General features: G+C 43.5%; 1 protein-coding gene across 1 annotated transcript in view; it reads left to right on the forward strand.

Annotated features, from left to right (window-relative positions):
• The first annotated feature begins 12,713 nt into the window (after positions 1-12,713).
• The window catches only part of UNC79 (unc-79 subunit of NALCN channel complex), a 228,455-nt gene continuing 228,198 nt past the window's right edge, over positions 12,714-12,970 (forward strand). The window contains 1 exon segment of the mRNA XM_078787070.1: positions 12,714-12,735. Coding sequence (XP_078643196.1) covers positions 12,714-12,735 — 22 coding nt within the window.

The raw sequence follows: 12,970 nt of genomic DNA on the forward strand, positions 1-12,970 counted from the left end.
TCAGAATATTTTGACCATTGAGTGTTCTTTGGATTGTACTTTGTTATAACTAATTTACGATCGGTAAATTGAAGCTAACTTGTTTTGCTTCTTGAAGAATGCCCACCAGACCAAAGTGCTTTTAACATCGTAATGCAGAAAATACCAGGTAATGCCATCATTGGAGGGCAGAAGGTAAAACACTGATAGTGTAAACTAATAGCGAAACGAGAATAAACTAACTATAAGTACAACGTATTTAAGTATAACTGGAATAAATAATGGAATGGGAGCATGAAACTTGGCAGTGATGTTCTTATACAGATACTCTTTAAATCTAGTCGATTAGCTAACTCTAAAATTCAACATGGCACCCATTTATTTTTAAAAAGGCCACCAAAATTGCTAAAAAGTGCCATAAACTTTTTAATATTGGATTTAGGATGCACGAGTATCAATACAAAATCACAGAACTACATGTTATCTCTAAGAGGTCGTTAAAATTTTCCATTTATCTTAATTAGGTAAATTGAAAATTTTAACTACGTCTTGTAGGGATGTAGTTCAGTAATTTTGTGTAGTTACTCGTACCGTCACGTGAAAAAGTAAGTACACCCCATTTAAAGTTTTGACTTTTTCAACATATTTCAACGTACAGCTATTTGATCTTCATTTTAACAATATTGATAGATAAAGGTGATATAACATAACAAATATCATGAAACATTTACATTTTATAGTCCATTGTATCTATCTATAATTCCAGTAATCTCTGTGTGTGTGTGTGTTTGTCTGTGTGTATGTCTGTGTGTCTGTGACCGCTGTTTCTCGACAACCACAGGTCCGATATACTTTAAACTTGCCAGGTATATTGCTGGGGACCTGAGGATGTGCCTTTTCAAGGTTTCATATTAATCGGAGAAGTAGTTACCGAGCTATGTCCAAAAAACGATTCAACCAATCAGAGAGCAGCGAGCTATCACGTGTGCCGAACGTGCCGAACAGACTCTGCCTCGGACGGCACAATTGAGAGCGTATTCATTTATTTCACGTTGGCAAACTATGTTGGCGTTAAACTATGTTTTAAAACTAATTAAAACTAATTTGCGATTCATCGTAACTGCGATATGCGACCTTCCGGACAGTCAAATGAGGACGTCACTTCCGGACTTACGGATAGTCATAGTGACGACGTACTGATGCTGAACGTGGCGAGCAGACGCTGTAAGGTACGATCGATTGTAGTACACGTTTATAATAACTCTGCCGATACAGGCCCGATTAACTGCAGCGCCATCCGAGCTGCGGCGTCGGGACGATACATTCATTGTACGGTCACATCACGCACTTACGGGCATGCCCATGGGCCCATGGGCACGCCCATGCATGCATGGGCGAAGACATTTTTTTTTTTTTTTTTGGCAAGGAACGGGCACCCACGTACGGGCACGTCCTAGTAATTTAAATAAACATAAATGCAAATTTTGCATGTGGAAAAAGTAAGTACACCCCAACATTTATCACTTCTTCAAACACCTACAATTAGAATCAGGTGCACCAGCTCAGGTGCAAATGATTAGAACATCGTTAGAGAAGATCTTGAAGGAACCTGTCTTATTTAAACTTCAGACATTTAGTTTGGTTTGCTCTTTGTTGTTGAAGTGTGCGGCGTCACCATGCCTCGATCAAAAGAGCTCTCTGAGGCCTTCAGAAAGAAGGTTATAGATGCCTACGAGTCTGGGAAGGGATTTAAAAAGATCTCCAAACAATTTGAAATCAATCATTCGACTGTCCGGAAGATCATCTACAAGTGGAAAAGATTCCAAACAACTGCCAACTTGTTCAGGCCAGGCCGCCCCAGCAAGTTCAGCCCGAGAGCAGACCGCAAGATGCTGAAAGAAGTCTCTAAGAACCCCAGAATGTCATCACGGGACCTACAGGTAGCTCTTGCCACTGTTGATGCCAAAGTGCACGAGTCTACCATTAGAAAGAGGCTGCACAAATTTGATCTACATGGGAGGTGTGCCAGGAGGAAACCTTTGCTGTCCAGAAAGAACATCAGGGCAAGACTAAAGTTTGCCAATGAACACCGAGGCAAAGACCAGCATTTCTGGAACAATGTGCTCTGGACAGATGAGTCAAAGTTAGAGCTATTTGGCCACAGTACCAGAAGACATGTTTGGCGAAAACCAAAGACAGCATTTGACCACAAGAACCTGATACCAACTGTAAAGCATGGTGGTGGAAATATTATGGTTTGGGGCAGCTCTGCTGCATCAGGGCCTGGGCAGCTCACCATCATAGAATCCAATATGAATTCTTCATTGTACCAGAGGGTGCTTGAGGATAATGTGAGGCCATCTGTCGGAAAGTTGAGGCTCAACCGAAGGTGAACCTTGCAACATGACAATGACCCTAAACATGCCAGTAAATCCACCAAGGAATGGCTGAAAAGAAAGAAATGGAGGGTTCTGGAATGGCCAAGTCAAAGCCCGAATCTAAATCCCATCGAGATGTTGTGCGGGGATTTGAAATGAGCTGTGCATGCAAGAAACCCCTCAAACATCGCACAGCTGAAAGAATTCTGCATGGAGGAGTGGGCAAAAATTTCCCCCAGTCGATGTCAGAGACTGGTAGACAGTTATAAGAAACGCCTACTTGAGGTTGTTTCTGCCAAAGGGGGAAATACCACCTATTAGAGCCAAGGGTGTACTTACTTTTTCCACATGCAAAATTTGCATTTATGTTTATTTAAATTATACAATGGACTACAAAATGTAAATGTTTCATGATATTTGTTACATTATATCACCTTTATCTATCAATATTGTTGAAATGAAGATCAAATAGCTGTATGTTGAAATATGTTGAAAAAGTCAAAACTTTACATGGGGTGTACTTACTTTTTCACATGACTGTACATCCGAAATTCAATTTTTAAAAGTTAATGGCACTTTTTAGCATTTTTTGCACCCATTAAAAAAAAAATGGCCACCATGTTACATTTCTAGTTGGCTAATCGACTACATTTAAAGAGTATCTGTATCTTTTATTTATTTATGTTGAAGGCTCCAGTCACAGACAATATAGTCCTCATCGAAGCCAGGCCTTAAATTAAAGAGATGAAAAGAGCATGATGTTTGTTTGCAAGAAAGAGTGATTGAAGCTAGTTAGCTTATAGTTTGAGTGAGACAAAATAAGACCAGTAGCTTATAGTTTGAGTGAGACAAAATAAGACTAGAAATCCTGACATTTTATTTATTCCTGACATTCAGTGTAAGATGGTTCCAGGCACCACCTTAACGCTCCTAATTCAGAACGGTAGTACTACCCTAATCGGTTGTTCTCTACAACCTACTACCTAAAAAAAAAGGTCCAACCAGATGGGTGTTTTTTTAGGAGACACCATCTCCTTAGTGGATGGCCGTTGGCTGTCGAATGGAGCTCATCCGCCCTTTAACAGGTCTTGTTTTTGTCCTGCAGGGTGTCAGTCACCCTCCACAATGGTAAGCCAGTGAGGGTAGTCGGTTTAGTCGCCGACTACCCGACCATGTGGCAGGTAGCACTGCGTTACATACTTACATGTTACCACAGGCAGTCAAGAGACTGACCTGATGTATAAGAGCATAACTGCCAAATTTCATGCTTGTATCATAATGTGAACAATTCATGCTAATAATGGGTGTTAGCCACCAAGCTATAACAGGAGAAGAAGATAAAAGAGGGAAGGAAACAGCAACCGACAAATATAAGGGGAGAGGGCAGGAGAATTAATGGGGGTAGAAAAGATCACTGGCAAGAATGGAGGATAATTTCCGGTGGTGGTGCACTACCAACATGAGCCACTAGAGGGAAGAGTGGGATTGAACAGACCGAGGAAGGAAGTTCCACAAGTAGGAGAAAATAGGAACAAAGGAGTCGTGGAGGTGAGGATTGACTTTGGATCTTAGGAGTTTCACAAGGAAGATGTTGCTGGAAGAATACATGCTACCTGGACTGACAAAAAAAATAGAACAGGGGGCAAGACCTGGGGAGAGGTGGCGTAAAACAGAATTGGAACTAGAACGGCACTCAATGGAGAGCACACCTCCCATATCACTCAATGGTGAAGAATCACTTCAAAAATTCTACTAGCCGGATCCAGATCTTCACCAAAATTAAATCGATTCTTCCTTGTCCCACACACAACCTGTCCAACAAGTTTCGTCCAAATCCATCCATAACTTTTTGAGATATCCTGCTATGTATCGTTTTTGGCCCTATCTCCCAATGGTGAAGAATCACTTTTAAAAATTCTAGTAGCCGGATCCGAATCCTGATCTTCACCAAAATCTAATCATTTCGTCCTTGTCACATACGCTACATCTCTGCCAAATTTCGTCCCAATCCGTCCAAAACATTTTGAGATATTTCGTTCACAAACGGACGGACAGACAGACAGGGGTAAAAACATAACCTCCACCCACCTTTGGTGGAGAGGTAATTATTTGATTGGTTATCGAAAAGCTCCAGCCCATCATTGTGAAAATTTATGATTGGTGGGAAGGTAATTGCAAAACACGAATTTCCACACGTTAACTTTCTCTAATGGAGGAAGTTAAAGTATGGTGACTAACATACTTTCATATATTGTGCTGGTCGTAGGTAAAATATAATATATCCAATAGTTTTATAATGGTAAAATAAGACACACACAGAGAAACACACACACACACACACACACACACACACACACACACACACACACACACACACACACACACACACAGACATACACACACCCAAACACACACACACACACACACACACACACACACATACACACACCCAAACACACACACACACACACACACACACACACAGACAAAGACATACACAAACACACACACACACACACACACACAGACATACACACACCCAAACACACACACACACACACACACAGACATACACACACCCAAACACACACACACACACACACACACACCCAAACACACACACACACACACACACCCAAACACACACACACACACACACACACACACACCCAAACACACACACACACACCCAAACACACACACACACACACACACACACCCAAACACACACACACACACACACACACACCCAAACACACACACACACACCCAAACACACACACACACACACACACAGAGACAAAGACATACACAAACACACACACAAACACACAAACACACACAAATACATACAGCCAAGTGCACACACACACACACACACACACACACACACAACCAAACACACACACACACACACACACACACACACATACACATACAAGACACACACCGACAAAGGCACACACAAACATACAAGACACACCGACAAAGGTGCGCGCGCGCGCACACACACACACACACACACACACACACACAGACAAACAAACACAGAGAAACAAAAACACACACACAAATGTGTTTCTTATAGTATTGTACATAACATATAGAGAGAATAAAAGTTGCAACATTTTGATTGTAAAAGTATTTTGACATTTGAAATCTAATGGCTTTGCTCATCCTGTTGATCCTGAAGTACCACAATCATATTGCACCAAAGAATCCCAAGACTTAATCAGCCAATCAACAAATGTCATTGATTCATGCACATAGTGTAAACCACCCACTGTTAATCTCTGTAGTGTAAGAAAGCAGATGAATCCTCTTTTTACGTGTACCATACAGACGGTATTGTCAATTCCATTCTGCATATACATGGCTCGTATCTCCATCTGGCGGCAATTTTGTAGCATGACCGTTTAACCTCATGGACAATCCGTCATGATAATCATTATGGACCGGAATATGGATGTGTGTTGTTAGCCTGTTCCAAGTCCCGTTACACTGTTACTGTTAGAGGATAAAAGAAAATGGCGAAATGTATCACTTGCTGCTCCAATTTGCTGCTATCCCAACTGTAGTATACAGAATCGAGGCTCGTGTAGGAGCTAAAACATTGAACATGAAAACATGCACAGACACATAAAACATACAATGAAGGGAGCGGGAGACAAGAGGGGGAGAGAGAGGGAAGCACACAAGCACAACCGTAGAGAACAGGGACGTCAGTAGATCTGTGGGAGGGAGAGGGCTGGGGAAGGAGGAAGGGCTACACGGTATAAAACAAATAAACACTTCTAGGAATTTCAGGAAAGAAGTTGGGGATTGAAAGAGGCGGATTTGGGGTGTTTTAACGGGGGTAGAAAAAGATCAAGGTTTTGGATGGGTGAAGATAAGAGATGGTGATGAACAGCTGCTTTAAATACCTGGAGGGAGGAGTGGGATTGAAGCCACACACGAGTAAAAACATTGAGTCATACCGGTACCTCGTAAAAATGGATTACGGTACGCAACGTTCCCATAAAAACACCATCATACTTATATCATACCATGATCGTGGGAATGCTAACGACACTGCCCCGAATAGATGGTGATGGTAACGCTGAGATGGATGGGAGAGCCAGAAAATGGAGCTGGGTCAATCAGTGGAAGGTGAGTCGGTCTATAATCGGGAGTAGGTCTATAATCGATCAATGTACGAGGGAATGGGGGGAAGGGTTCTGGTTGGTCATGGGTTGTCCGAAGAGTTCAGCATGAACATCACATTGAGGCAGAGAAGTTCACTCAGCCCACTAGTTTATTTATGGGGATGGAGCTGGTCAGCAGGAGGTCCAGCAAGGGAGGCATTCTGAGAAAAATAATATTGTTGAGTCACTGGTTATTGTGGAAGAGAGCGGGTAGAAAATGCAGGAGGTGTTGGAGGAGTGGAAATATCTGCTGGACAGACATTGTAATTATAATGACAAGAGAGTGCTGGACAGAAAACCTTTAAGCAGAATTGTTATTTCATATATACTAGCAACGGTACCTGCCATACGGGCGGGGCTTCAATTGGGAGGCCCAAATGAAAAGGCAAAAAAAATCAGAAATTGAAGACTTTTATTTTAAACGGTTCATATTCATCCGTTGAATCATATCACATGCAAATCATCAAAATCTAAACAGTGCATGGCGCCCATTTTGAAAAAAGATTGAATTCTGCAAAACGGAAGCGGCCGCTACACGTCTTTCTCAGTCGCACGTTTTAATGTGTGAAGAGTGCGCACCGAATCTGTAACACGGAAGCGGCCGCTACACCTGTTTCTCAGTCGCTTTGCACACGCTACCGTGTTACTTCGGAGCCGCACGTTTATATAGGAAGAGTTCGTCAGGAGTCGATATACTCTCTCCTGGTATGTATAATTTCAACAAAAGCGACATCACTGTTCATATCGGTAAATATTATTCCATCGTGTTTGGGAAAATTGGAAAACTTGGAAAAATTGGAAAAACTGGAAAAGTGAAAAACTTGGAAAAATTGTAAAAACAATATAGCCTATTTTACTGCAGGTGGACTTAAGATTACCCACCCAAAATATCGTTGCGATCGGTTCAGCGGTTTTTGCGGTACCTTCGAACAGACAGACGACATTTGGTGAATTATAGTAAGATGAGTTTATTGTCATACATATGTGATGCGCATACAACGAGAAGTACTTTGGCATGGATTGAGAATGACCTGGACAAGACAGAGGTAATGTGGGTCAGACAACAGAGAAAGGAACTGAACAGCAGTTTAGAGGGAAGGAAGAATTGAGTATCCATGTGGAATGATGACTGATTGACTGAGTATTGTAGTTCGGAGGCAGACGTATGGAGGAGCATACAGGTGGGCGAGGATAGATGCAATGAAGAAGTATGACAGTATCAGATTTTTCCGGAGTTATAGACTCTCAAAGGAATCATTTAGTTGGCTGATGAATCTAATGTAAGATAACCTGGATCAACCTACGATGAGGAGCAATGTGTTGAAACCCCCCAACCCCGCACCCCCCACAATTTTCTGTGACGTTGTGATTCTATGTACGTGCATCATTTCAATTGGATGTTGGAGATATGGGCGGAGTTTCACAGGATAATCGACTGTTTAGACGCGCACAACTAAACTGATTTTCAGCTCCCTTCGTAAATTGCTGTTCAGACACGAGTTTTGCTGTGCGTGTACATTGTGTGTACACAAACATGTTTTTGTCAGCGTTTAAAGGTTAGGCATGTGCTGGTAAGACGCTCGTTTAAACGCCTTTTGTAAACTCGGCCCTATGTGTTTTGTATGCAATATCGAGGCTCATGGAAGAACGATCGTAATCGCGTGTGTAAAAAGAAATAATGTTCTTGTAATTCATATTAAAGTACACTGATATCACTAACAGGTGAGGCACCCATGCTACGCACGGGTGGGAAGCCAAAAGCAAATAAACAATGTGGAAACTGCGAATGCTAAACCATGGAAACAAATTCCATATTACTGTGCCACCTTCAGTGGAACGTCAGGCATGGACAGCCGGTTCGTGAATGACTTGGGCAAAAAACGGCGAATGGGAAACGATGTACCACTAAATTCCACATTCCTGTGCCTCCTTCAGTTGAACGTCAGGCATGGACAGCTGGTTCGTGAATGACTTGGGGAAAAAATGTACCCAGTATGAATGTAGCTAGCTATACCCGGTCAATGGCGAATCCGCGAATGTCACGGTGAGAAAGTAAAAGCCCTTACATCATTTACTCATTCTGATTTAAACGGAATATCTCTCTATATTTCCATTTCAAACAGCATCATTCAAATCACAAATGAATATTACAGTATTAATGTAAAAAAAATACGTACTATGGTAAATCACAGTTGTATTGAGATATTTATCAAACCAGCCCATCGTGGACACCTGTTCACTTCCGGATTCAGGAGTAGGTCTATAATAATCGATCAAATTTCAAAATCATCATTTTATTGAAGAACCTCTGGAACCTTCGACCTACCTTAGGGCATCCGCTGGGACCTTAAAACGTTCTACAGAAGGTTTGGCGAAGCTAACCCCAAAACTGAGGGAGTAGTTTTTGGACAGACACATGGACAGATGGACACTCCTGTTTTATAATATAGATGTCTTGGTCCTGCACGTGATTTGTGTACAACCTTTACTATAATCTGTTTCTTCTTCCTCATTTGTCTTTCGTGATTTGCGACTAACTTTGAACGGGCGATCATTGAACGATTAGCGCTTCTGCATGTGTCTAACTCACTCACTGATCTCTATACTAACTGGATAGGGTGCCTGATGTTAATTGGTCGGGCGGTGCTGAATCCACCGGAACTGCTCAATCTGCAATCCTGAATCCACCGGAAGTGCTCAACCCACGATCCTGAATCCACCGGAAGTGCTCAATCCGCACTCCTGAATCCACCGGAAGTGCTCAACCCGCGATCCTGAATCCACCGGAAGTGCTCAATCCGTACTCCTGATTCCACCGGAAGTGCTCAATCCATGATCCTGAATCCACCGGAAGTGCTCAACCCGCGATCCAGAGTCCACCGGAAGTGCTCAATCCACGATCCTGAATTTACCGGAATTGCTCAATCCACAATCCTGAATCCACCAGAAGTGCTCAGGCCATGTTCCTGAATCCACCGGAAGTGCTCAATTAGTGATCCTGAATCCACAGGAAGTGCTCAGTACATGATCCTGAATCCACCGGAAGTGCTCAACCAGCGATCCTGAATCCACCGGAAGTGCCCAGTCCGCAATCCTGCATTCACCGGAAGTGCTCAACCCACGATCCTGAATCCGCCGGAAGTGTTCCATCTGTGTTCCTGAATCCACCGGAAGTGCTCAATCCACGATCCTGAATCCACCGGAAGTGCTCAGTCTGCGATCCAGAATCCACCGGAAGTGCTCAATCCATGATTCTGAATTTACCGGAACTGCTCACCCCCACGATCCAGAATCCACCGGAAGTGCTCAATCCACAATCCTGAATCCACCAGAAGTGCTCAGCCCACGCTCCTGAATCCACCGGAAGTGCTCAATTAGTGATCCTGAATCCACCGGAAGTGTTCAATCCATGATCGTGAATCCACCGGAAGTGCTCAACCCACGATCCTCAATCCACCGGAAGTGCTCAATCCACAATCCTGAATCCACCGGAAGTGCTCAACCCACGATCCTGAATCCACCAGAAGTGCTCAATCCATGATCCTGAATCCGCCGGAAGTGCTCAATCTGCTATCCTGAATCCACCGGAAGTGCTCGATCTGCGATCCAGAATCCACCGGAAGTGCTCAATCCACAATCCTGAATCCACCAGAAGTGCTCAGCCCACGTTCCTGAATCCACAGGAAGTGTTCAATTAGTGATCCTGAATCCACTGGAAGTGCTCAATCCGTGATCCTGAATCCACCGGAAGTGCTCAATCCGCGATCCTGAATCCACTGGAAGTGCTCAATCCGCGATCCTGAATCCACCGGAAGTGCTCAATCCATGATCCTGAAGCCACCAGAAGTGGTTCGCTTGCACTTGTGCCTTGTGCCTCTTGTGGCACTTGTGCCTCTTAAAACAACGTTCAAGTTCATCCTTGTGAGTACCTACACTGTAATGTATGTTTGAAGTGCCTGTAATTCAGAAACAAGTACAGTGTTGTTGTTGCTGGTTGTCGCAACAGACCAATGAAAAACAGACTTCCGGTCTGATCCAGATGGCCTAAAGCTGGAGTCCTGCTTATGTTACAAGTGCTAGAGTTATTCTTTCTTTTAAATTTTCAACAAAGCTTTATTATGAGAATATGGAGAAGGCAAGTTAATAATTTGGTCAAAAGGTCAAGGGTCAGCATCACATACAATCGTTAATTTTCAACCAATTGACCTGAAATTTTAAAAATGTACATATCGAGTCACTGAATTGGTTCATCAATCAAAAGCTAGAAGCTGAGTGTTTTTTTTAGATCAAAAGGTCAAAGGTCACGGTTGCATAAAATCATCAATCTTTGTCCAATTGACTTCAAATTTCAATTTAGCATTTGAGTTTTGTCATCAAATTTTCATCTAAGCTTTATTATGAGAATATGGAGAAGACAAATTAATAATTTGATCAAAAGGTCAAAGTGACGGTTGCATAAAATCATAAAGTTTTGTCCAAATTGACCTGAAATTTTAAGACTTTACATATTGGGTCACAGAATTGTTTCACCAATCAAAAGCTAGAAGCTGATTCTTTTTTTTTAGATCTAAAGGTCAAAGGTCAAGGCTGCATAAAATCATGAATTTTCATTTTGTATTTTTTTAAAACTGTTTTTGTTGAGTATACTACACATTTGATCAGCCGGAAGAAGAATAAGAAGACGTCTAAAAACAAACGGACGCGGACGGACTTTGCATTTTCAGACGCTTTCTAGTTATTATTGATACTAGGACGTGCCCGTACGTGGGTGCCCGTACGTGCGTGCAAAAAAACATGCGTGCAAACAACAACAACAAAAAAAAACTTTGAAACCACGTGGCAGTAACGACCACAGAACCCCCCCCTCTATTTACATGAATGGTTTGGTCCATTCGCAACGACCACAGAACCCCCCCCCCCCTCTATTTACATGAAATGGTTTGGTCCATTCGCAAAGCCAAAGCGAACGGCGAACGGCTAAATCGCCATAGCTCGGTAACTACTTCTCCGATTAATATGAAACCTTGAAAAGGCACATCCTCAGGTCCCCAGCAATATACCTGGCAAGTTTAAAGTATATCGGACCCGTGGTTGTCGAGAAACAGCGGTCACAGACAAACGACAAACACACAGACATACACACAGACATACAGAGATTACTGGAATTATAGATAGAGATTCACCCTAAACAAGGCGGAGAGTCACTAAATGTGTTGGTCTAGTTATCGAAATCCCAAAATCCAAATTAAACTCGTTCCATGATCATTGGATGGAAAATGCGGCCGGAATTCCAAAAAGTCTGTTTTCTGCAGGCGCAGGGTGCAGGATATTTGGCATATCAGGAATAAACGGCGTCGACCTCGCGCGATGAGGACATTCTGTGAAATAGCGCACGTGGTTTTTAAAGAGTGCACGAAGCGGTGTGCGGCGGAACTGCAATGAAGACCCAATGAAGACCCGGGATCAACAAAGCGCAACACGTGGCGCACTTTCGTGGGGTCATTGTACATTATATTATGCATACTATTATTATGAGTGGAGACATGATCGAAGTTATTCGATAAATCACGTGTGTGCATGTGCGTGTCTGCATGTGTCCGGTATTCGCGGTGCGTACACATATTACGTACAGAGGCGGTAAAGGGCAAGCCCGCAGCGCGCGCCCATTTGTCATTCCGCGCGCGTCGCTCCGCAGTCTGTGCACGCGGCCCGAACGCGCAGCACGCGGCGCCTCATCTGCCTCGCTCTGCGCGCGCCCGGCCGTGCTCGAGGTACGTACGTACGTTCGCGCGGGCTCTCGCTCGTGCTTTCCCGTGCACCCACCGAGCGAAGCCCCTCGTGAACTGGAGAGAGAAAAAGCGCGCTCTGGTTGGAATGAGCACGCCGCACGTCAGCACGCCGTACGCAGGCGTAGAGACCCCGTACGGATCGCGGATCGGGCTGTGACCGTTTGTGTGCGCACGTTTGCGACCTTGGTTCTTTGCAGAGCCACCGTGAGCTGTGCCTGTAAGCACGTCCTGCCGTGCATTTTGTCTCTCCGACCCGCAGAGTGTACGTGTACGTGCACGTGCATCGAAGCGCCACGATTCGTGCGGCGAACCATTCACCACCAAGGAAGGAAAAGGAAACGCATCTCTCCAATAATTAACAATACCGCGGACACAGAGCGACCATGTCTACAAAAGCTGAGCAGTGTGGGTAACATTTCCATCGGTGAAAGCGATCTATAAATGGATTCGGCACGAAATGGATTTTTTTTTTTTTAAAGATCCACACCTAAAGGTGTGGGGTGACCTCCCCAGGTGTGCCCATTGGGCCAATCATCACGAAAACATCTATTTATGTTTGTAATAGACTGTCTTGTTTAAACTGTCAGCTCATGAATTTATACCTACAGTATTAGTCTGTATGCTTCGGGTAAACAATCTG

This window comes from Myxine glutinosa, chromosome 11 (genome assembly GCF_964187855.1).
Source record: "Myxine glutinosa chromosome 11, kmMyxGlut1.1, whole genome shotgun sequence".
Taxonomy (NCBI): domain Eukaryota; kingdom Metazoa; phylum Chordata; class Myxini; order Myxiniformes; family Myxinidae; genus Myxine; species Myxine glutinosa.